Raw genomic sequence first — 26,618 nt, 5'->3', positions numbered from 1 at the left:
ATTCCGCCTATTTTTAGAAGTGCTTTGACCCTTTGTTCTTCTAGTTCGATCAAAACTATTCATAATTGAAGACTACAATCCAAACTTTCGTTTTGGACGATACTGAAAAAGCAAAGGCACTAGCTGAAAGTACTGCCAAAGTGGTTCACATTATTGGACTCAAAATTTATGAAAAGTAAATATGGCTCAATAAATAATTCTTGGAGTGTCAGAAGTCCAAAGGACGCTGATGATTTTTACTTTGATGATAAAGCCAAACATCATGATACAGCTCTGAAATTTCTCTTCTAGAGCTAGTTGAGTAGAAAAACAGTGTGTTTGTCCACGGATGACAAGGAAGATTGTTCTCTAAAACTGCTTACAGATTATTGTTCATCTGGTTTTTTCGGCCGTAATTTCCTTCGAGAACACCAGCGATGTTGATCCTTTTAATGGAATTCCAACAAATTTTTTTCGGAATTCTTTTAATGTTGTTTTCTCAAAACCCATGTATTATTTTTGTTGCAAGGGCTAGTACTTAGCTTAAATTGTAGGAAATTTTGAGTGAATACTTAAATCGGAACTAACATCTTTATCGGCTTTGAGAAATCGCCCGTATATGTGTGTTAACAGTTACTTTTCGCTTATTTTGAGATCATTACAAGAACTCAAGCCATGAGGCTTAAAAGAAATTAAATGACGTACTGTTATATTTTATAATAATGGTGATCTTGAACCGATCGGTCCATCCCTGGAGTTTAAGGGCAATTACGTCAGTTCATCTTGCCAGCGACATTTCCCTTGGATCAAATTTTGTGTCATAATCTGAAAATCCTGAAACAGTTTGGTTGATACGTTTTGATCGAGGAAGTGTTTCGAGAATTAGTATGTTCCGGTAATGATATTCTTTCTCGTCTTTTTTGTCGTGAAAAATTCCCTTTCCTCTTTTTAAAATAATGCTGAGTGTTTATCTTAAGTGAGAAACTGAGAAGTCACTGTCGACTACACAACAATCAGATTGTTATCTCTATGGGTTTATGTGTGTTTACAATTATAGCAACACACATGAACCTACTTATACTTGCATGGAAATCACCGCTGAGCTACAAGGAACTTAAAAGTAAAGTAAATATACTCTCTCAGTCGCTTCCTTGTTTCGACTCATCGACGCTTTTAGCGTCCGCCGTCTTCTGTCACAGGCATGAAACACGTGTATGTGGGAGGCCCAGATGACCTCAGTTAAAACTCAAATTTTTAAGAATAAAGAGCATTAAGTAGTATTGAAACGAAAACGACAGAACGGGAGGAATTGACTTAACAGACTTTGTGGAGGTAAGGTTAATCAAGGCTGTTAAGCCACAATTTAATTTCACTTTGCGAAGAAACAATGCAAGAGCTAACAGCGGAAGTAATTGTTTCCTTACACACACAACGGTCCGCTTCTCTTGTTGATTATATCGCTGCGCTTCTTTGTTTCCTGTTCTGCGGTAGATGTCCTGCTTCGCTTCCAAATTAAGTATTTTTTTTACTCGTACAACTCAAGCCAAGACTAATGAAATTTTTTTTTGGCGTAAACAATCAATTTAAGCTCAATTTTTGCAAGTAACTTCCGCTGCAAGTCTTCGAATCAGTTCGTTCAAAACCGATGGGATCTCGGCGTTGGCATCTTATGCAAAGAAAAAATCTTACGAAGTCACTGGATGTTTCACGAAGCTGCTGGGAGGTGGCCTGTTTTCAACGAACCGATTCGCCGACTAGCAGCGGATCGCAGCGGAAGTTACAAAAGATTGAGCTTACAGGAGCCATGTCTTTAAAATAATAAAACCTCATTGGAATCAAATAATACTAAATCTGTTTCAGTCAGTTTAAAATAGACCTTGTCACGTTTTTCGACGCCATCTTGACGAGTAGTTAAACGGTGAGAAATTACAGTGTTTGTATGAGAATCTAATGTCGAATAATTTCCGTAAAATGGCTGTTCTGAAAAAAATATCAATCGTAAACTAAAGCTACAAAGAAAAGGATTGTCCTAAAACATTTTGGGGGCGTACATGTGCTTAAATTTCTCCAGAGGCTTGTTTTAGATTTTCCATATATTTGTCTGTAATTTTCCTGGGACTTTCTTACAGACAAATGTATAGGAAATTTAAAAAGCGGTTCTCGGTCTTCTAGTGCATGTAACGCCCTCAGATTTTTTCAGTAGAATCCTTTGGACTGAAGCTTCAGTCTACAAATCATATTTTTTCAGAACAGCCGTTCTACGGAAATTATTCAAAATTTGATTCTCATGCAAACACTCTAATTTCTCACGCGTTGGCCTACTCGTCAAGATGGCGTCGAAAACCGTGACAAGGTCTATTACTCTCCTACTATGCTTCAACTGTAATTCAATGCATCTCATTGGCTGGTTTTCGCTGGCCAGGATGAAAACGGATCGCAGCTTGAAAAAACTGGGTCAATTTTGCTTTTTCAAGTTAAACTTCTGTGGAGTCGAAAAATGCCCATAAAGCGATCAATGTTTTCCTTTTTTATAGAACCATTCGATATATCTTTCATTAAGAGTTCCAGCCAAGTATGTCAAAAGAAAAAAAAAAAAAAAAAAAACGTGGAACACACCGTGAAATAGCCCCTTCAAATTGCTGGATGCGCTCAAACAGTTTGACTGAGTTTTGGCTTGAGTTGTTTGAGTAAAAGAAAAAGTGCAGTGAACTCATTGGAAGACATAGATGAACTCGGTAGATTCAACAGCCTGTTAACAGGTTGTTTTGTGGAGGGTATATAAAACTAAGAGAGGGCTAGATAGAAGTGAATTGAAGATTGTTGCTTACTGGCTTTTATATAAATATTAAAGCTAAGTGTTCAGATTCCACGCAAGAACTTTTGTCATTTTCAGCATAATCGCACAAGATTGTTACATATACTTTTATATCCTCTGATTTATTTGAATGTCAACCATCTGCCTGTTCAATATTAACGATAGTACCACAGTGTGGCAAATGTAAATTTTCACTGTCTTCACCCGCAGAATCCAAATTTAGACTAAGGGGATCAAATAAAGACTTATATAGCCGGTGGGCTTATATAATGAAAAGATAACCTTTTTGACCCACAAAACTGATGCCTGAACCAAAGTGGATAGCAACCACACATTTAATAATGCGCATTGTCACTGTTTGTAGCCTCAGTTATCTGAAGGTGAACCCGTTCATTTTTTGAGAAGCGTTGAACAACATGCTATAGATTCTCTTCCAGTTTTGTCGCCAAAGGCTAGACTACAACAATATTGTGGAGGCTTCTTACAGTTTTCTTTTCACATGATATCATATTCCGCCCTATATTTTCAAACTCGTCTTCCCAACCACCTCCCCCGCTAGTTGGAAGGTTGCTTAGCGCCGAACGAAGGAAGTTACTTCTACGGCACGTGCCATCTTGGTCACTGTTCTATCACAGCGTGGGATAGACTGACTGAGTAATTGCATGCTCGTACCACGTGGGTATTCATAAATGGTGTTACGTTTATTAGTCATAACCGTAGTTAATTCCCAGCCATAACAATAAATACCTCAATTGAAGTAACCGAGTAACCGTTCCCTAGTGTCGTAAAAAAATTGAATCACAGTTACGAAACAAAATCTAAAACTGAAAATAATTCCATCCAGGTTGGGTCTGAACTTAGTACCAACTGCAATTCAGAATTCGTCTTGATTTATTAAGGCGAAGAAGAAAAATATGAAATTTGAAACAACCACGCTTATCACTTGTCTTGTTCGAGGAAATGCAGCTACTCTGTACAGCTGTTTCACCTTTTGCGGTATACCGATGGGCACGCAACGTCGACGTTTTTTTTACAGACCGTGCTGGCTTAGTTAAATTGAAGCTCATCACAGCTTAGCTTAGCTACGCCAGCAGTCTCGGAAGCAACTATCCCGTCCGGTTTTTATATTCGCAAAATGCCTTAGGGCCTTTTTCAAACTTCAAAGCGAATTCTTGACGGATTGTGTTGTAGACAGGAAAGGAAGTTGCTTCTTTTAATCACATTTTTCCCTCGGTGGGAATTTCTTTTAACACTGTGTAGGTGTTTGGTTTCCCGAAAACAAGGAAGTTACAAGGCAAGCTTTTTATACAATTTTTTTCGACTCAAAAAATCAAGATAATATATAACATTGTTTCAGATACGTCGCACGGTTATTTGATATACCTTCATTTTTTACTTGCGTAAGATGAATGGATTTTTCTACCTGAGTTTGTGGTAACTTACCCCATTTTGTATTAAACACCTGCCTTCATGGCCAGACTTCCCTTTCGCGTTGGTTCCTTTCTGTTCCTGCTTTCTTAGTTTGATTCCTAATTACATCTTCAGTAGGCCTTAGCAATATAATTAAATTCCGACAACTACACGCAGAGTTTTCCAATGGTAAGTGCGTTTAATTGTGTTATCCTTACCTTATCTCCACGACTTAAGGTGCTTCGGAAATAGATGCCAAACTCATACTTGCTCACATCCCCTGTTCGTCGCTCATGCAGCGCTACACAGAGCGCTGCAAAATTGTTAAGTTGCTTTCGAATTGGGATAAGTTATTTTGGCGCGAAACCTCACACACCTTGTTAAAATTCTCTGATTTACAATTTAGAGTCGTGGCGGACTACAGGCTTCCAACACATCTGATCAAACATTCAGAGGTGGATTTTTTTTTAACATCCTTGTAAAACTAGTTGGGTTGCATGTTGGTGCATCAAATGTCTTAGGTCTAAAATCGCGGAAAATTGATACGTTGTGTGTGCCACATTCTCTCCTGATAAACTACTCACGGCAGAAACTCGTGATACAACAAAAGAATAAGTATTGAAGAAAGGTCAATAATGCAGTACTGTTTCAGAAATCGTAGAAATTAAATATATTAAGGAGAATTATAAGCAAAAAAGTTAGTGTTTACTCAGTTTGTTTGTTTCTTTGTAATATATTATCTGCATCATTTAGCGCCCCTTGCCTTCTAATACGAAATATTTTTTCCCGGTTCGTGAAGTATACGATAACAGTGGCACTCCACAAGGGCTACGGACCCCTAAGTTTCAGTTATTCCTGATCCGGAAGGTCAAAAAAGGCTTTTGTTTTCTTCTCGAGAGTATAGCAAAACTTTTTAAACCGCCGCGTAAGATTTATTGAACTTCCCTCCAAATTTGATGGTCGCTAAAAGAGGTACAATCAACCTAGCTCCATTTACAAATTAAGGTAACCACCCTTTTTTCAGGGATAATTAAGCCGAGATTGAAAAGCTTGAATGTATATAGCAGTGGCTAGTAATTTTCACAAAGTGGAAGTTAATTCGGTCTTGATTCGGTCTTGCAAGACTGCATCGTTATCCCAGTTCCTTTTTAGACCTCTTCGGCCGTTGTTGTGATCTCCTTACCACAATGTAAAGTAAAACTACATTTGTTGCAAAGCCCGGATGATCGGCATCCCGGATGCCGGCCTCACTCTTGTCTGGTTATTTCACTTGGACTCCGGATCGATTGATCGGGCTTCGAGACCGGCCTGGGTCATCGTGTTGTGTTAACGTACAAGATGAAAGTGTAAAGTGATCATCGCAGTAAATTTTCCAATTTAAGCAATTGGAAAGAAGAGGCCTGAGAAAAAAAAAATCAATTCAAAAATGAATTATTTCATATATACTTCACATCAATGTACAAGATACTAATGATCTTTGAATTCGAGGACGGGGACGATTTGACTTAACACTTAGAAGACGTATTGGTCAAGAAGCTGTAATTTTGTCATTTACGAGTAGCTTCTTTGCTAGCGTTAAGTTCCATATTGGAACAGCCACGACACAGCCGCTTTAAAGAGGCTGTGGTACGGTTGTCTAGTTCAATTTGCTTACATCACATGTCCTTAGGAATGCAACTTAACGTTGGCGACGAAATTTCCGGCAAATTGTAAAATCCGGCACAGCTCCATATCACACCAAGTTGTCTCCCAAGCGGTAAATCAAACGTTGTAGACAGCAAAAATGAACTTTCAAAACCTGTTAGGCTAACAAGTTTTTAAGATAATCACAATTTTCAATCCGTTTTTATCTTCTTCAAGTTTGTCCATCCGGGCTTCCCAGTCGTTTTGCATTTGCTGTCTTGTTAATATACCTTTCTATGTTTTTAGCTGTTATTATTATGTAATCACTCAATTTGGTGGCTGCTCCTACTGTTTGAAATTTGATGGATGTTGTGACAGAGCCCCTCTAAGCAAATTATTCATCACAAAATATCTCGAACACTTTGCTCCTCTGTCTATTTAACAATTCATTAACTGAGGCTGAGTAGGATGTGAAGAATTATGCAGATCGAGGACGATGTTATCCACCGAGATCTGCCTAATTCTTCACATCGTACGACAGCCGAATTCAATAATTGTTTTATTATTCATTCAGAGTATTTGTAAGTTCTTAACATGCTTACCTCCTCGTAAACTTTCTTCAAAACTTTGGCCTATTTCTCGGCACGCTTTCAGGATATAAACAGATGTTTTATCTTGCAGATACTCCTCAAAGTGTATAAGATCCATCGAGCAAAATGGTTTGCGCATTCTTGCATTTCTTCCATTCAGTTTAAGTCAGAAGTTCAGCTTTTTCGTCTTCGAATAGCCGTGAATGCCATTGTTTAGTTCACTATTGCCCAAGCAGCCTCGTTTCCGATCAAATATATCATCGATCAGCCTCGTTTCCAATAAAATATACCATCGAATCGATTGTATATTGCTCACATCTTCCAAATTTGGTAAGCGCCCATTGGTTCTGAAGAATTAGCCGGGGAATTGAAGCTAATCAGAATCGGCGAAATATTTTGAATGAATATCACCTAAAACTCCTTGCTAGACAACAATAAATGAAATCAGTTTTTCAGTCTCAACATGGAGAAACAAAACGCCAGTCTGTTCTTCCTCTGTCTCTGTTAAAGCACCCTCCTTCCCAAACTTGCTTTTAAAAAAACCCCTTGAGGGAAAAAGTGGAGGATTTACGTATAAATGGCGGTTTTATAGCAAACCACCATGGGCCACATTGTTCTAATTTTTTTGGTTATAATGTACAATAAAATGTCCCTTTAATTTCATGTGGTATAAGGGCTCCCGAGGAAACAGCTGAATAACTACACCTGTTTAGACAGAAGAACTTTCAAAGAGGCCAAGTTTATCCCTTGAATTTGAAGGTTCTCCACTTCATGAAACAGGGGCACCCAACGTCAATTTTCGGAAAATATCTGTTCGGCAGACGATTTGAGATCTAGAAATTTCGGAACATTTCTTGTAAAATTTCTCGCTTGCCTGCCTCTCCTAGGATTTTGGAACTTCGAAAAAATGGTATAATTACCCATTTGTAACGGATTTTTACCCTAAAAAGGTCACCTAGAATTTTCGGGAGCCTTTTTTCTGGCTGAAATTTTTGAAAGGGTAATTTTTGATCCCTATAATTTTCGGATCACTAGACTTTCAGTTAGGAAATCCGAACAGGTGAAAAATTTTAGGGGATAAAAATATGCCTTTATCTACCGTTTCACTACTAAAATACGTTTAACAATACTCAGTTTAAGTGGTTTTGAACTATATTCTCGTTGGGTGCCCCTGATGAAAGCAGGATACGGTCGACGCACGATTACTCAAACCGTCGGGCTAACTCGAGCCAAATCGATTTCCCCTTACCCTGACCTTCTGGGGCATGCCAAATAAACCAACTACGCGACCGACAAGCCACGCGAACGATTTCGTTAACGCTAAAAGCCATGCGAGAGAGAAACCTCTGCTTTCAGGTTAATTTCCCTTGGATTTCCTTCATTATACGTTTACTGTAACTGTATCCCCGGCTTGACTCGAACTTCCCGCCAAATAGAACCTCCCGCTAACTCGAAGTAAATTTTTGTTTCCTTTCAGATCGTTTCTCAGTTTATAATTATTACCCTCGACAACTCGAACCATGTTTTAAGCGCTTGACAATCAGTCGAAAAGAAACAACAAATGATCTGCAGGCCAAAACATTGAATTTGTTTCAGATGAAGCGTGTGTTCTTTGTCTTTACGTTTTTGTTAGCCCAGCCCTGAATATAAATCACGGCTTTGTTGCTTTTTTCAGTCCTTTTTGAAAATAATACATAGATTTAGCCAGGGCCAAAAGCGAAGCCTCCGTTTCTATACTTATGATAAAAGCAATCACATTAAAGTAATAACATGAAGTCTAAGCCAAAAAAAAGAAATCTTCATATCCCTAAGAGCCTTCGGCATCAGACACCTTTAGAGGAAGGGACTAAATGATTAGGAAAAAATATCCCGCAAACAAACCTGAATTGAAGTCTCTTAGTAGCAGCAATTCACAGGTTACGATTTCTAGGGTCGGTGTGTCTGTGTTTGAGGGAAGACCTAAAAGGAAAAACAGGCCGACTTAAAGGACTTTTGTCTTCCCGTAAGTCCATTATATTTTCTTTTCTTTTCTTTTCTTTTTTTAAACGGGTCCGGACGAACAGTTATGTGTAGCCTTTACATTTATACCTCACAATATCTGAAAGAAAATTTTACCGTAAGGTGTATAATATTTTCTCTGAGGACAGACATAGAAAGCAAACTATAACCTTTTTCGCTACTAATAACTATAATCCAATCTTTCACTACAAATATAAACTTAATACAGCAGCTTACAACTTTTTTCATTAAGAAAAAAAAAAGACAAACTCGAGATCGAAAAGCCGACGAGTCTGTCCATTTTTTACATAAGCTCACATTTTCAGTGAGAATATAAAACCGTAAACAATTGCAAATAACTGAAAACAAACGCAGTGAACTTAATGCAAGCGGTATTCAGCTGTAATCAGGGCACAAGTTATGGAAAAAGAGCAGCACGCTGCACACTGCAAAACTGCAGAAATTCTTGAATTCTACACACTGCAAAATTCTTGAATAGCAAGTAGTGAATGAGAAAATGAATAGCAATTCAATGCGGAACATGTAAAAAACAACACTTCAGTTTCAATTCAAGAACGGGCCCGTCTGAATGTTTCTAAAAATCTCACGATCTGTAGTCTCCTGGTCGTTTATTGAGATAATGTTATAAATGAACAATGACAGATAAATAACTTGATTTCTTGAAAATTTTTATTCAAAAACCCATAAGTTAATCCAAAAAGCAATTCGCGTAAGGCAAGTTAAATCGTTGCGTTCACCCAAGTTAAATCGGTAGAGCACATGGCAAAAAATCAATTTCAAACGCACATTTTGTGGTTTTTCTTTCACGCCGATGTCAAAACTGTAGAAAACCGTCCATGAAACCCTTAAAATCGAAAAATTCCCTTTTAAAAACGTACTTTTCTTTGATCATAGAGTACGGAATGTACCTTAAGTGTCCTCAGAAACCTCGCTCCCTTGTTGGTTCAAAACAAGCCAAGCCCTCCGATCCGTAGAAAACAAGGTTGAATTCCTCGAAAGGCAATATCATAGCGAAAAGCTTTCGTTTGTCCACAAAAAAGAAACTGAGCATTCTTTTGAACCTTCTCTTTCCATTTGTGTCTTTTATCGGCGTATTTTCAATCTTGAAATGCAAAACTTCAGTCTTGAAAACCACCACATGATGAACGCGCGCCAGCTATTTTGTTGATGGATGACATTCACTTAAGTGTCAAATCCGTTTCTTCCCTCACCCCCTAAATGGTTGACATGACCATTGGACGTTTATAGGGAAGTGGGGTATGGGCGATTTTACTGATTTAGTTTGAGAATTTTTTCCCAAACCTCTCTGGAGTTAGAAATTTTTTCCCCGAGATATAACGGTGTAAGATTTTTTTTCAGCATTATACGCCATGAGCGATATTTTTTTCAGGGCAGGATGTTTTTTCCCAGGAATTTACTTGCATACTTTTTTCCTCCCGAAATCAGCCTGCAGGACATTTTTTTTCTGAAATCACCCATAACCCTCTCAAAGTCAAATGGTCGGTCCCTAAAATCCACCAAACATTTGGTCAGTTGACAGATTCTGATTTGTCAATCATTTTTAAGGGCTTTTGAAACAATAGGGGACAAAACTCTCAAGGGGAGAAGGGAGGAATTCGTTTCTACTTGCCACTACCCGGAAAGTCCGTACGGTCGTATGTACGGATGGACGTACGGTGACGTCATAACCAAATTTTCTCGGATAGATAGTTTACCAAATTTTATTACCCATGGTGCTCCCCTGCGCGCGCTTGGCGCGCGGAGGCTCCGCTATCAATATACCTCTTGCTGCCCTTGAACGAAGTGTACATGATACTTTCATTCCTTTCCCATCCATTTGCGTTTTTCCTTTTTTCCAGTTTTTTTGTTCCGAGCTCCCGATAACTCGATTTTTGTTCGATTTCGCCTAGATGGTTCGAGTTTTCTGGACCCGACTGTAGTTGTTTTCTTTAACCGATACTTTTCACAATTAAGAAATGGTAAACGTGCAGCGTGCAACCATCGAGTTATGGATGCTCGCGGGAGGTTGGTAAGCACGAAACAAGCGTAAGAAGCGAGTGCAACTCTAGCTTCTTGAGTGCTTAGCAAACCTCCCAAGTGCATCCATAACTCGATGGTTGCACAGCTGCAACGTTTACCATTTCTTTTATAACATAATAATCAAAAGAGAAAACATTTCCATTTGCCTCCGTACTGAAGACGAGTGGATGTATCCTATAATTTGCCCGCGCGTAGCCAAATCATGCCTTTCAAAAAGTAGCCTTTAATTTTTTTTTTTCGCTAAATCAATCGTTCTCCGTCTTTAGGTAAATTGCAAAACGTTTTTTGTTGTTATTCTGAATAGCATCTGTCTACTTGCTCTTAAAATTATGGTAAATACTTCGAGGGAAAACTGTATCTGCAACTATAAGCACTAACCAAAAAGACTTCCGAGCTTAAGCTTAATTGTGTGACAATTTTTGCGATAAACGTAACGTAGAAATGAGAAAAATTGACTGTATTTTCATTAGAATAACAGGTAACACAATTTTAAAACGAAATTAACTATCTTCGTATCGCAATTTGACCGGGAAAATCGAGCTGAAAGTCAAAATTGCAAAAATTAGCCGACACAGCCGGCGCTGAATCGATGCCTGAGCAGTTTAGATGCTGTCCCTACCCTTTCATATACCTGAGGCCCGAAAAAGTTACCCCTTTCGGCCAGAGCCTCCCTGTATAGGCCATTATAGAGAGTACCCCCCACCCTCCGCCCACGGGAGTACAGTAAATGATGTAAGCTGTTTTCAGAAAGTCTGACTGCCCGATTAAAAACAAGGAAGAGGGGAGATGGCAGTGATGTGACACCGACACGATATGAAGGACGCTTCTATAACCTGTCTTGTTGAAAGAGATTAATTCTCAAAAAGGCCACAAATCCTAAATTTAAGAAGAATCTAAGTGCTCTTTAGTAAAGTTTAAGAAAATAAGCGATACCTTGTAAAAATGGTCGATTGAACGGGGTGCTACATGGCTAAGTGATTCTGTACCACGAATACTTTCTGCTCAGTTCATAATATAGTTTTAGGCTACCTGATTTGTCTCTCACTGTATTACCTCAGACAAAATGTTATTCTGACTACAGTACAATGTTACCTTGTTTTGACTAATAGATAGATAAGAACTTTATTTAAGCACGATAAGAAGATCAGCGTTGCTGGTGGGGTCGTGCGTACAACAATTACAAGAATAATAAGAAGTACTGAAAGCAAAGGACCAATGAAAAATTAAAAACTGTTAAAAATATTTGTAACCGACATCTCTGTTTTTAGTTGTAGTTAAAATAGGTTGTACAAATGTACAATTAAAAATCAAAACTGTTAAAAATATTTGTTACCGAAATCTCTGTTTTTAGTTGTAGCTAAAATAGGTTCGAAATTCATATTATCAGTATCAAAGTTTGCAAGACAGTGTTTAAATTCTTTCAGGGCGTTAGCCCTATCTTCCTTGTTCGTTGTTCGTTGTTTCCAAACCGTCCCATCAAGTTCGCAGTGTCCCATGGCAACCCATACACAATTCGTCCAGCCCCTGCATGGAGTTTCTCCAGGTTGTTTATGTGCGTCTTGTTATATGATCGCCGCACTGGCTTTCCTGTTCTGCAAACTTCCGCTTGCTTCGAACACATCCACTGACGTACAAGCCAATTGTTTTAAAATTATCAACTCGTGAGATAAAAGCAAATTTTTGTGGTTGTGCCGTAAGGCAAAGCATCTGCAGCAGATGCTTCCTCTGTTGCCTCAAACTGTAGGGAAACATTCGATGAATAATTGGTAATCTTTAAAACAAATCAGTTGCGACACAACGTTGAAACGCTTTTAAAGCCTGTTAACAGCTACAGTCGAATATCCATGTTTCTTTTTTTCCAGTCAAAGCTCTATAGCTGGAACCTCTCGTAAACGACCACCTCTAGTGAGCGACTGGGACTACTTTTCGGGGTGACGTTTTTTTGGCGACCCATGGTTAGATCTCAATTTTAGCTGTAAGTACTACACCACTCAGAATATGAGCAGAACTTTTACAGTTAACCGCGTTAATACGATCACCAACGGGTCATAAAAATGTGGCCGTATTACCAGGGCAGGGATAATTTTCATTACTTAAGAGCTGTAATCAACCTCGTCCCCAGAAACAACAGGAAATTAGTTTCGCGTAGCAGTAATTGTAAAAACCACTTAAAACTTTCCTTTAGTACGAAAAAAAAAACACTTTTAAATATCGGCTATTAAACCGCCACAAATGGATTTTAGGTGTACTGTAGTCTAAAAGCAATACAAGATCATGGAAATATCAGGCCCAGCTAACTTAATTTCGAAAGATTCTACTGTTTGGCATTTTAAAATGTGGGCGTTGGCCGCATTAACGGGTGACTGCATTAACGATGGTTTTTCATATAAAAATGTAAGGCCGTTTTGCCAGGTCGAAAAAAAGTGGCCGAAATAAAGAGGTGACAGTATTACAGAGGTTGCCGTAAGGTGGGTTTCCACTGTATTATCAACCTGGAACTAAGCACTGTGTAACTTACGAAATGCATGCGATAAGTTTTCTGGGTCAGTTTGAGTTTCTGGGAAACTGCCCACCTACCCCTCCCCTAAGCCGTCATTTTGCCCTAAGTCCAGTTTTCTTCCGGAAGGTAGATGTGTTGGGATTTCTACTCGGAATCACCACCACCTGCTGTGCGCCGCGACCACTAAATCTTCGGATTTTGGGTATTCGCTTACGGGAGGTTCGACTGTATCATTTTTTCATTCAAAATATTATCCGTTTCTGAATGCCTTCAATCTCCCGCCTAACTCTTGACAACCATCTAACCACGCAATTTTGTAGGATGCTCAACAACAACAAACAACCCGACAAAACAACAACAACAAAAATTTATTGTACCCAAAGCAGAATATTATAGTTGTTTACAAGTTGTTAAATTAATCAATTAACTAAAAGTGGTACTGACTTCCTGAAAAAAAACTAAACTAACAAGTTAAAAATGCCAAGAAGCCAGATTCAGTAAGATAATTTAAATAAGTTTATTGTGCGGGGTACAATATGGCAGCATATCAGACTGTATACACATAAACACACAGATATACACACATACACTAGCACGTATTACAGTAAGAAGAGCGAAAAAAGTAGGATGGAAGTTACGAAATACAAGATAATTGCCAATATTAGTACAGTGAAAGATAATGTTGTTTTAACTTTGATTTAAAGTGAGAAAGAGAAACAGCTTTAATGTTATCATCAATTGAGTTCCTGATCTTTGGTCCTTGAAATCTAATATGAAATTTTCCATAATTAGTTTTAGCTTTGGGAAGGTAATATGACTGTTTAGCTGCCGATCGTGTATTGTAATGATGGATCTCACGTACTTTAGAGTAAATTGCATCAAAAGCAGAAGGTAATAAGGAATGGTTGAATCTGTACATAAAAACTGCAATATGATATGATATCAAATTACCCGTTAAGCTTTCATTTATATAGATATTATAGGATACCGGAATAAAACTCTTAAAAGTTGAGATCAACGACCAAACTTTGACATTTTCGTCCCATATCCCCCAGAATATCTCGTCGTCTTCCTGCTGTGTTTTCTTTCTTTTTTACAACAAAAAATTCTATGGACACTCCCAATTCATTGTCCAAAATAAAAGTGACAAGTTAGTCTTGAATACACATATGGCAACGTAGAGCTGGTTATTCAACGGAGTTTAGCCAGTGTTTAACAAAATCATGTTCTCTATAAGCCATACTTAAACCCGGTTTATTTTGGATCTTTCTTCATGAAAGCACATAGCGTAGTCGGAAAAGTTTTTATTTTCGTGAAGTAAACCTCTTAGCAAACGATCTGGAGATTCCGGCAATGATTTCTTAAACTGGGGCGTTAGACTTGATGGGCCAGTTATTTAAACGGAGTTTAGCCCCCGTGTTTAACAAAACCGCGTTCTAAGCCATTTTCAGTTTGCCCAACGCTTTTATCGAAACATTATTGATCGTCGTGAACAATGATAAGTTCAATAAAGCTGATATAGCGTAGACGGTAAAAGCATTTATTTTCTTAAATTAAACATCTAAGAAAGAAATTTAGATTTCTTAAACCGCAGCCTAAATTAGACTTCGGCTAAATAGCCTACCCAATGTCTTTAGTTTAAGTTGATGTCCTCCGTCTCTATGGTTTATGCACTTGTTAACCCAAGCATTAACGAAGACAAGCTTGTGAGGTGTAATTCAATATACCAACAAGTTGATATAATAGACAGCTTGCCATTTGCGCACTTATAAATGGCTGGGTTTCGAGCTGGGTCGCGCATGTCAGAGGACATTTTCTGTCTTAATCAAGACCAAGATCCTTTTCGTGCCGCTTATAACTGCGTCGATGACTCGACAGGAGATTGCAATTTGCTTTTTTTTTCGGTAAATGGTTGGTCTACTGTGCGTTAAGTGTCTTGCCGTTTAATTAGACGAATTCAGTTCGAGTAGTCAATCGTTGCAAGGTAACTGCCTTACGCACAATTTGAAGCGCGTTCCCCTCGAAGCGCATTATTTAGTAAATAGCTTAGAAAAGTGTCGGTCTACATGGACAACGGCGTTATTAGCTTAAAGGGGTCCTGAGCGCTTTAAGAGAGATTTTGAGGCGTTCTTTTTTGTTTAACTAAAGCAAACGACATGAAATGTATGTTTGGTGGTTAAATTAAAGTTAAAATACTCAAGGAGCCATACCGTAGGACGTCTACATAGTAGGGAATCATTTTTAGGTTATCTACACTGTAGCGCCAGGCCGACCATCTTTGTATAGTTAATATACTGCGGTTAAGGCCATAGGTTTGTTCAAATAATAATTTCGTTTTAAGGCGTTGATAACTTAAATAAGAGTTAAAATAATCCAACAAAGCGGTTAAAATGTGTTATCTGTTCCTAGTTGAAGTCCTTTCTTAACTTCCTGAAGATACAAATGTTTTGTCTTCGTTTAGGTTTGTCCCACCCATAATGAGCTCTTGCTGTTTCGGTTTTAAAGCTACTTGAAATCATATTCACTAAGTAACTCCTCTTAAAACTGCCTCTTACTTTATTTCTTTCATGTGATCTAAGTATGTCGGTGAATCACTTCCCTTTTTAATCGGTGGCGTATTTGCTTATTTATCATCTTTAGGTTGGCCGAGATGCAATTTTCAACAAAACTGTTTGTGTCATTGGTACTGCCAGCTGCCATTACCATCCTCGTAAGTTTTTTGTGGTTGAAAAAGAAAAGCCAAGAAGCAGAAGAACTCCAGGAACATGGAAACACAGAACGAGATGAGGTAAAAGACGAAGAAGAGAAAGAAAACAACGTCGATGAGTTGACGGCTACAGAGAGCGAAATCTGTCAAGCCAGCGAAGACACTGTGGATGCAGAGCCTTACGGTGTTCAACGATTCTCGTTGCAAAAACAATCGAGCACTACAGAGAGCACACAGCAAGATTCGGGTGGGGATACAAAACCTTCGGTTAATTCAGAACGGAAGGAATCGTCCGGAGGCGAGGAATCGTTGAGCGAGGGAAGTGTGGATAGCAGTACCCTTTATACAGAAGGATTCAGCAACGATACTCCCCCGCCTCCCGGCGACGAGAATAACGAAAATAAGTCACGAAAAGGCGTACAGGACGATGAAAAAGACGTTTGGGAGATTGAGTTTCCTCAAATCTTATGTGGAAGGCTCATTGGACGGAAAGGCAAGAATGTTCGCGTAATTTCCGAAAAGTCCGGTGCGAAAATTCGATTGATCCCTCAGTCACCAGGAGAGGTTTCGACACACCGAATCATCTCTATTTCGGGGAGTTCTCTACAGATTCAGACAGCTCTAGATTCTATCCATGAAAAATTCCCTTGTGTTCCCCTTACACGTCTGAACTCAACAGCTTTTAACGGACTGCAAACAAATGTAGTGAGTATGCAACCGCTGGTTGCCACTTGCGTGCCTCCAGCGCCTCAAGCGATGCCATTTGTGCAAGCCATGCTTCCCAGTGTTGCAAACTTCGATGTTGTAGTGACAAGCGTCGCGGATGCGGGCCATTTTTTTGTGCAGTTGCACAACGAATTCATGCAACGCCAGCTTCAGGACTTGCATCAGACAATGATGCAGTGTTACGGACAAGGCACTGCGCCTCTTGTGCTACCGCTGCCGCATCCCATTGTTGTGGGTTCGTGTTGTGCCGCCCCGGCTTACACCTACAATGGCTGGTACAGGGCACAAGTTTTGGGCCCCACTGCTAATCCTGACGAGGTTGAAGTAAAGTATTTGGACTATGGAGGGTACGGAAGGATTGCTGCCTCTAGCCTCCGACAGTTGAGGTAAGGCAAAGCGTTACTAGCTAGTTTTATCGTAACATTGTTTGCGAGTGGATAACTTGTTGTCCCCGTTACGTGAATTTTTAGAGGTTCGTGTTTTATACCTCGTGGCGTGGAAATTCATGTTTAACACTGCGTCTAGCCTTGGAGAGATATTGTTATGAGTGAACGTGATGCTACTAACTTTTTTATCACAATGTTGATGGCCATAAATCGTTGTTCACTTTAGCTGGAACTCTCGGCCTTTACAATGCTTTTGACTGACCTAAAAACGGGTTGCGGTAAACTCGGTGCTACAGCTACAAATTCGTGGTAGTATACTCGAGTCGTATACTCGAGTCGTCGTTGTTGTTGTTGTATTTTTTGTAGTATGTGTTCCTCGCGACTTGCTGATGAACTGATGGTTTTCCGAGTGATTATTTTCACCATAAACAGGATGCTATGATAACAGTATTGTACTATCGAACTGACTCATCTTTCCAAATTCCAATTCGATATGGAACACTCAAACTTTTTAAACAAGCTCTCGCGAATGAATAACTTGATATCTTAATTTAATTATTAAGTCTTCGCTGACTTCATCTTTTTGAATAACTGCTTATTTTTACGTTGTCCGTAGTTGTAATATCTCCCGCACACTTGTCTCTTCGTAATTTTCACTCCTGCACAGCACTCGAGAAGAGGTGGGAAACTGAACTATTGTCTCGTGATTGTCAGATGTGGTTCAACAAATAACATTTACATCTTTTTTTATTTGGGGCAGTAGTTAGATGCTTGAACAGAAATTTTCTGAATTCGTCAAAGGTATCTCCCACATCACACACTACTGAGATATAGTTTGTTTTAATTAATCGTTACTGTCAACATTATACACAGGAAAAGGGAAGTATACTGTTCCCATGAAAGTACCTCAAATGTGTTTTTTATCGTTTGTCTTTTGTCAACACGATTACGTGTTGTACAGTAAATGATATAATTTGTTCTCCTAAAGTTTGGCTTCCCGATAAATGCAGGAACAGGGAAGATCTTCAGTACTAAGACAAATTAAATTAGTGACGCTTTTTAACCGTGCACTTGCAAATACACATGCTAAGAGAATATTTCAGATTGTAAACCATTAACTCCCAGAAAGATAAAAAAGGAGATATCCTTCCGTTTAATACTTGAAAAAAAAATTGTTTCCGGTGAAAATAGCGTTTTCATGTGTTCCACACTGTAGGATTTGGCTTCTCGCTGTAAGATTCAGATTTTAGAAATTCATTTCTTGTTTCCGTAAATGACTGACTGGCTTAGCAAGGGTTTTTTCTTAATTTTTGTTTAATTGATTGACTATCACTGTTTCTTAGTTCATATATTCCTCGCACTCTGTCTTCACATTTTTTTAGTATTTTTTTAAGTATAGTTTATCTCAAATCTTGTAGTCAGCTAAGACTTAATTCAGTTGAAATTTACAGAAAGGGAAGAATTGAAAGTTCAGTTTTTGTTGATATGTAAATAGAAGTCACAAAAAATAACTTTAAAAAGCAATAAATTGTGAAACAGTATATGAATAGCAACTACGTACAAAAAAACATGAGACTTCAAAACTATCAAAATGTCATTTCTTAATGAATATATAGGCTCGAGAAATTGTGACAAGATGTTTTCAGGCTGCTTGACAGCACTGTACGTAGCCCAGCGATTTAGAAGGCGCGAACTACTGAGGTTTAAGCGGGAGATATGCTTGGGTGGCACCCGCAAATGTTATAATTTATGATCAGTATTAGATACGACAGACTAAGCAGACCGTAGCCAGACCTTCACGTTCACTCTGTTGTGCAACATAGGAGGTGAAAAATTTGCTATGTTTGGGCATGCTCAGTGGGCTATGTTTGTCTTGCATCTGTACCAAAATTCGTCGAGTCACCGGTATTTTCTATCATCGAGAGATCGACCATTTGATTAGGAGTTATTTTTTGGCTTAGAACAATGCACTGTCGTACTAATTATTTTAAAAGTTAGAAAAAGAAAGTCGCGCTCAACATTCAGTATGAGAATTTGATCCGGTAATTGCTGTGTATTCGGTTTCTTTTGAATGTGTTCTTCGTTTTATGCTGTTGTTGTTTCGCCAACTGTGACTTCCTTAGTGGGAGATTAAATACAAAAAATGTAGAGAACAGCAGCCAACTTAAGAAAAGAGACATTTGTTGTCATTTTGCTAAACATGTTTAGACAGTGCGAGTCCTGTCATCTCCATCTCAAAATTGATTTTGTAATATACCCACTCCTCAGACGCCAATGAATGACAAGTATAACAGAATAATTTAGGCAAGGCAAGCTTCTAATTAGCAAAGCTGATACCATTGACAGTTACATTCAAGTTCGTTCCTTTTGCGATTGTAAGAGAGGAGCTGAGTTTTTTTATGGTATGTTGGGAAGCAATTGTGTTATGATCCAGAGACACACAATTTGGTGTCACACTGTTCAAAGTTCTTTAAGTGTATCTATACGAGAGAGGCCCTATAGGTAGCTAAATCTAACTACTCTAATATATTCTGCTTTCGTTATTTTATGTTAACTAGATTAATGCTTTGATGTTTGTCCTTTCATTTACAAATGCAAACAAAGCCAGGTGCGAACTGACTCTAATGTCATGAAATGCGAAAATTCGCATATTAATGGCTAAAATTGTTCCTTTTTGTTTATATTGTATCCCTTAATATAGCGCTCGGTGTTTTTATGAATTTATAGTGTAAAACCGCTCTCGATGTCTTCCTCTGATATTAAAAAGTTCATTTGAATCATATTTAAAGCTTCGTAAATCCCTAGGTTATGGAAGATCTGCTTAACGTTTGCGAATTTGCATTTCACATTGGTGAGTTAAGGGTCGTGTTTCCAGCAGTTGACTCAACTCATGGGGTTTTTAGTTTTTGTCGTTAACAGTTGGCTCCAATGGAAATAGATCGTTAGGGCATCCTTGACTTCTTTTAATCTTTGATGTTTGAGCTGACACAGGTCAGATAATGGTCAGTGCAAGGAAGTCTTCTTGATGCCAAAAACAAATTTCAGGGAATCGTAGCTTAAACGATAGAACATTGTTTGTTTGTTTTTTTGTAATCCTGGCTTTAACTTTATTCGTTCGAAGATAGAATTAAATTTAACTTTAGCAAGAACATGATAAAGTGACAATCAGAATTTATATGTAGATAGGTACAGAAGGGCCTATAACCGGGGAAAACTATAAATGCGAAATGACATTGCTGTTCCAAATAAATGGGTTTATATCTAGTGGTGGCTATTAGCTAAGGAGCGTATAACCGGAATGATTTTACGGTATGCAATTGGTCCGTCCCCGGAAGTCAAACCTGCTACCTCCCGCTTAGTGGACCAACTTAAAGTTATCAAATTCATAATAAATTACATTCACTCAATATCCTTTGAATTTTCACAAACATTTTATGTTTTCTGTTTGTGTGACTCTTTTCACTCTCCAGGGCTGATTTCCTAACACTGCCATTTCAAGCCATTGAATGCTACCTCGCAAACGTGATCCCACTTCAAGGTAATCAAAAAGGGGATTCGAATGCACCATTTTCACGTCGACCATAATGTTTGCATCACCATTGTCTTCGATTTCCCACAGGACGACTGTAGTACCCAGGAAAAATTGGAAACAATTGTTATGCATTTTTTTTCTTTGGGGGGGGGGGGGGGGGAGGGTAAACAAGGTGCATTATGGTCTATGTGAAAATGTTACATGCCTGCTGATCACCCCAACCCACCCTCCCCCTTGCTACCCACCTATATGAGCCTGCATGCAGATTCAGTGATCGTCCAAAGATGAAAGGTGATTTCATAACTGTTTCGTTCTGATGGGCTACCCAGCGCACAAGCCTATCTTACCACTTTGTTCCCGTAAAATAATCTTTTGCCTATATAACAAATCCAACAAGGTTGCTGGATATTTTTTTCGCTCCTCTCCGGCGTTTTCGTGAATCTAGACTTTGTCTCGGTGCATAAAATCGCAGAGAGGAGCTTTGCCAATATCCAGCCATCCTGTCCTCTGTTTAGTCAATAATGCATATTTATCGAGCATGCTCTCTTGACGTATGTAGTATTGTCATATTAGACACAGTTAGAGACTCTTGCTTAGCCATCCTGTAAAGCTGGGTCCAGATAGAAAACAAAATAACAAAAAAAAGATGAATAAATTACTTAGGAAATTTAAAAACAATGTTAGGTTTAAAATAGCATTTTCTGGAGAGGAAAGTGTAATTCCAGTGTGTTTTAGAGTGCTTTAACTTAACCCGTGAAGCATACTGACAACTAATGCCAAATACCTAACAGTAGATAAAAGAAGAAAATGAAATTGGTGCATAATAATGTGTAATATGGTAGTCTACTATTTCAGTATGAAAAGTCTTAACGATATTTTACTTTATATTTTTATTTTTTCTGTATTAATTTATACAAGGGATTAAATCTAACTTATTTACCTTAATTCTTTTGTTATAGGTGACACGTTTTCAAACATTGCCAACGCAGTCTTGGAAGACATGACCATGAATGCTGTGTTGACTTGCCGAGTCACTGGTCACCGAAACGGGTTACCTTGCTTGGAACTCTATCTTGTTCAGGGACAGCAGGTGTGTGATATAACCAGCAATGTGGATCCTAAAGGGGCTTTGTCACGCTATATGCCATCCTTTTTTAAAAGCTAAAACACGTCTTCGCATCCATTGAATTCCAAAAATAATGGTTCAGTTTTGTTATTTAAGACCATAATTAAGCATTGAAAAAGTTTCCTGTCGTCTGTTGTTACGGATGGCAAGGATAGACATGGATTAAATCTTGGAAAAATTGGGCCAACTTTTTCAAGTATTGATGCTATTACCAAAAACATTATTATGGTTAGTGCTCCTTGATGAAATTGTTAGATATCTTCTTCATAACTCTACAGGGGCATTTTGTCTATGGGTAAAGGCACCGCCTAAAAATTGACTTCAGCACAGAATTGACAGACTAAAACAGCAAATCATCGTCACATAGCCCCTTTAAGATCCGACGACGGCGACAGCGGCCGAAACGTCTCTTTAAAAGTGAATTTGAACTTTCTTACTTTGTCAAATGTAGGCGTACCTTCCTGGAGTTGAATTCCTTAGAAAAATATGCATGTTCAGAGAGAGAGAAAATTTCTTCGTGGCTCGTTTAAGGTGGCTCGATACGGTTTTTCAGGGTCAATACCTCCCAAGTGTGAGCATAACTATGTCGCCATGAACAAAGATTTGGAAAAATTGCCACCAAAGTTGTATTAGATAAAGATAAAGATTTGTTATGATCACGGTACAATTCTCATTTCGTCATTGCAACCGTGATCATAACAAATTTTCATCTTTATCTAATACAGTTTTGGTGGCAATTTTTCCAAGTCTTTGTTTTTGACGACGTAGTTTATGCTCAAACTTGGGAGGTATTGACCCTGAAAACTGTATTCAGCCACCTTAAAACTCCGTGAAATTAGGCGTTTTCACGTCGCAGTCTTGCAGTGCATGACAACAAAGAAATGTCCCGAAAAAGGCATGATGCACGTGCAAAGTTGTTGTTTTGGTTATTAAAACCTATTGCTTTTTTGACGTTCTCGTTGCTGTCGCCCGCGTCGTCGAATCTTAAGTTCCCTAATGTAAAGCCTCGTTGCTATTTGATTACTTCGTTCGTCCCAGCGATTGTAGCCATAATTGACAAGGAAACCATGATTACACAAGAACTTGCCTTTCATCCATAGAGGTAGAACAATGAGCTTTTTGTCGAAACAAATGAACCTGTCTGTTATATTATACGGGTGTTCGTAGTGCACTCTTCTGAGCTTTGCCGAGCTCTCATCTGATTGGACACCAAAGAGTTCATTCAGACGTGCACGCTATACTTTGATTCCCTTGTTTTGTAGACGATCCTGATTAACAGGGAGCTCGTTAACCGCGGACTGGCTCGTTGGGCAGAAACGTGATGTGATCCGGCTGGTTCTGGTTGAGACGCTTTTTCATGGCCATGAATGGCTGTCGTTTGTTGCAGTGGCCTCGTGTGAATACATACAACGGTTGGCGAACAACAAATCAGTTTTTCTGTGGGCGTTGATTGTGGTATGAACAAGGAAAGTGAATTAGACAAATAGAAAATTGTTATGGCGATGTATTTGATACATTAACCCAGGAGCGCAAGCTGGTGCAGGGCAATTCTCGCATAGAGACCCTCTCTTGGTAGATAGGTTAAATTTGTAGAACATTGAGTTCGAAAATATATGATGTGAGTGTAAATACGTTATATTTGTCTTCAAAATGAAGAGGTTTATATTTATCACAGAGTTATTGGCTTCAGTACAAGTTCTTTCGTAACGGAAGGCTATGTTGTTCAAGGTAGTTGTACAGTTCTCACTCTGTCTCTCATCTCGCTGTGCCGGTTGTTTTGAGAGAACTGTGAACGGTCCGTTGAAGGATTCACAAATTAACCGTTATTTTCTTACTAACCCTTTGAGTCCCACTCGTCAGGGACGAAAAACCTAAATTTCTTCTTTTAAACATAGTTTTCATCCACTTTAAAATGTAAGAAAAAAAGTTTGGAGAAATTGCATGCGTGTTGACTATAGGGTTCAAAGAGTTAATGCTTCGCACTATTTACAATATGTAGCTTGCACTGAATTTGCAAGTGGCGTTTGATGTACATAGACGATTGCAAGGTTCCGATAATAATTACCTCCGTACATTGTTACGGAATATTTCAATAGAAATCGATTGCAGTGCGATATTTTAATGATAATTAATATGACATTTATTAAAACGGAATTAATCAAAGTTATAAAATGCTTTAAAGATATCAATGCGTCATGAAATATAATATATAGTAATATATTTAAGAACGTTTTATTTAATTCTTACGACTGTTTTTCGTGGCGGTGATAAGAATGCATACCTTATTTGCAACCGCAGTTCAAATTTTTCGTCAGATTTTTAGGCAGCGTGCATATGTGGTAGAGGCCATACTTAAAGTGCGCTGTAACTAAAGACAAAACTTAAGAGGTAAAGTATGTTTTACCTTTCAGTTTACCAGAAGTAAACGTAATTTCGTAAGTACCATTGAAAAATATTCGGGACTTTGTAAAGAGAACATAAAAAAGTAGTTTTTTCGAGTTGGTAATTTTAGATTTTTTTTAGTGAAGCCAGTAATTTTTTGGTCGCGACGTACGTCCACCCATTCATGAAAGTTGGAGTGAAATTTTGCATTTCAAGCACCCCCCGGTGTTTCGGCGGTAAATCGGATTGCCACCCGGACTTTTAGAGAGAAAAAAAACCACAGCAAAAGCGAGTCTTTCTTTCTACTAAATTTTAACGTTTATATTAACGTGGATAACAGAGAAAGAGCTAGAGCGAGAAATAAAAACGCAACGGAGACCAATTTCGTTGGAGGTAAAAAAAATTTCATAGTGGAGGTGAGAAAATGAGAAATGCTAGCGGCCACCAAGGTGAAAATGAGCGGCAAGGAAAACAAAAGTGAACAGGAACACATACAACATCTCCTCCATAAAACGTGTAACTAGGTGGTTTCTGGAAGTTTCACATTGTAGTCGTGCAAAATAGCGGTGAAGAAATGTACAAAAAAGTGTGCTGCACGTGCAAAGTTTTTTTTTTTTGCTAGTTAGATCTATTGTTGTCTTTCACCGTTCTCATTGTCTTCACCGTTTCTTTAGTATTACACGATTTATATTTTGTTTGTCATGAGTAAAATATAAAATAATATTAAAGAGAGCTTCGCTTTTAGCCCTGGCTAAATCTATATATTACTTGAATAGTAATAGCGTAAGAGTCAAAGAAATTTCAGGAGTTCTCCTACTATACATGTATATTCTAAATCTTTTGAAAAGATCTTACTTTTGGTCAAGACTGTTCTCTTAGGGCGCGTTCCATTCAACCAAACTTTCCGGAAATTTCGGTCCAAAACTCAATGGATCGGTTCGGTCCAACCGGAAAAGTTTCGAAAAAACGGGTCCACCTTTTGAGGTGGTCCTCTTTTCCCGGTCGGACCGGTTGGAATTTTGGTTGAATGGATCGCGCCCTTAAGCTAGGCCCGTTACGTCCGTTTTGTAAGTCCATTATGATAGGTAGATATACGGTTTTAAACTTTTTGGTTGTCACGCCAGGTCATTTTCAGTTTTCTAGTTTAAATTTTCCAAAACATTCCAAAACATAGTTTAAAAGATCTTTTTCTTTATACAGGATTCCATAGATCGTTTTCACTAACGTGGTTATCACCGATGCAAATTTCTTGAGACAAAACAAAGTGTTTGCTTGAGAAAGGAGTTGAAATCCCACAGAAGTTTTTGGGTACACCCAACATGTTTCGTCGTTCGAATACATCAATGTGGCTGCCGAAACTCGATGGTTGAAAACGATCTATAAAAGAAAACATCAAGAAATAGCGCTCAGTATTTCAGTTTTCTATTTTTATCGTTTATGCTAGTGGATATTTTGTTTAAGGGGCATCTTCACACCAATTACGTGCTTTACAGTTTAGGAAAGAATCACCTTTAAAGAATTTAATATGGCTGAACACAGTTTTGACAATTTGTGGGTATATGTTATTTGCCAAATCGTGGCAAGAGAAAGGCTGCAGCTCACAAGTTGAAACTTGGCAAGTGAAAAATATACTGATGAAGGCTCTTGATTGACAGGTAAAATTTGACGTTTTCGTAGTTTCCATGACAACATGAACGATTGAATACAACCTTAAAATTTCCCTTTTTCTTTTTACATAAAATTCGGTCATTAAATTTTCCTATAATCTTGCACACAGCTTACTATAATTAATCTTTACCATTTGACCAAATTTTAACAGACGGGTTTTAAGATAATCAATGATATAATTGCACTGTAATTATAAAATGTGTCACAAAATTCGTCTGTTGAACTTCCATTTTAAAGTTCTCATTGTTTAGAATACGAGAACAGTAAAAATTTTGCTAAATATCACAAAATTTTAATGAGTAGATTTTGAGAAATCGTCTTCTGTGTACCATTGCTTTTTGGCCGCCATGTTTGTTTGTCCAAGTTAAAACACACGCCGTGACGCGAGTTACCGCTGACCGCCCGCAAAACTGTGCTCAGCCACCTTAAAACAGTACCTGAATGGAGAGTGCTAGCCACACTTCATGTCTGTATACACAGACTTACAAGCTAGAACCGCCATCTAGACTTAAGTGCACAGATTTACGCAGCATCAAAATCAGTGTTTCAGAAAAATAGTGCTCTATGTCCTACATTTTTAAAGCCACAACTTAGGATTTCATCCACAGCCTTAGGAACTTTTCACAGAGCCGGCAACGCGACTCAATTCGTCGCTCTCGAGCAGCAAGAAGACCAAGCTAAGCTGTTTTTATTTATCGAATTCATTTGTTTTTATTTGTTTTTATGTCGTTTTCCTAATCCATTTAGTGTCAATAATATCTCGGTGCATTCAATTGATCATATCCCGGAATAACAATGCACATTAAAGTCGTTACAAATCCCATAAATCGGCCTTTTAGGGAAACGAAAACTTCATACATCTAATTTTTTTTAAATATATATTTTTTTTTATGGCAGCCAGGCTTTTAAAAGGCTTTATCCAGTGCTATAAATATCTGCCTAAACAAGCCATTTCTTGTCTTTATTTGTGATGTCATTATCTCGGAATATGGTCGGTAAAGTAGAAGTTAGAAGCTAATTTCATCAACTATGAGACTGAGTTCCTGTTCAAACGACGTTTTTCACATGTGCCGAATGCAGTACTAATGGGTATTAGTAAAATCCAACCAGTGGTC

At 38.3% G+C, this 26,618-nt stretch overlaps 1 protein-coding gene across 3 annotated transcripts in view; it reads left to right on the top strand.

Annotated features, from left to right (window-relative positions):
• Positions 1-26,618, top strand: part of LOC140951839 (A-kinase anchor protein 1, mitochondrial-like) — a 27,914-nt gene extending 1,296 nt beyond the window's left edge. Inside the window, exons 1-6 of one of the 3 annotated variants that reach the window (XR_012167321.1) lie at positions 1,260-1,311; positions 15,617-16,795; positions 20,266-20,333; positions 21,287-21,417; positions 22,716-24,704; positions 24,885-26,618. Coding sequence is in view for 1 of the 3 variants with exons in the window: in XM_073401196.1 (XP_073257297.1) it covers positions 15,627-16,795; positions 20,266-20,333; positions 21,287-21,417; positions 22,716-22,775 (1,428 nt within the window). In the remaining 2 variants the exon portion in view is untranslated. Of the gene's footprint in view, positions 1-1,259; positions 1,312-15,616; positions 16,796-20,265; positions 20,334-21,286; positions 21,418-22,715; positions 24,708-24,884 lie in introns of those variants that run through there. The other 2 variants (XR_012167320.1, XM_073401196.1) reach the window with 2 other exon arrangements.

This window comes from Porites lutea, chromosome 11 (genome assembly GCF_958299795.1).
Source record: "Porites lutea chromosome 11, jaPorLute2.1, whole genome shotgun sequence".
In the NCBI taxonomy this organism is placed as follows: Eukaryota; Metazoa; Cnidaria; class Anthozoa; order Scleractinia; family Poritidae; genus Porites; species Porites lutea.
Note: the sequence above shows the minus strand (reverse complement) of the source record. Positions and strands in the feature narration are given on the sequence as shown.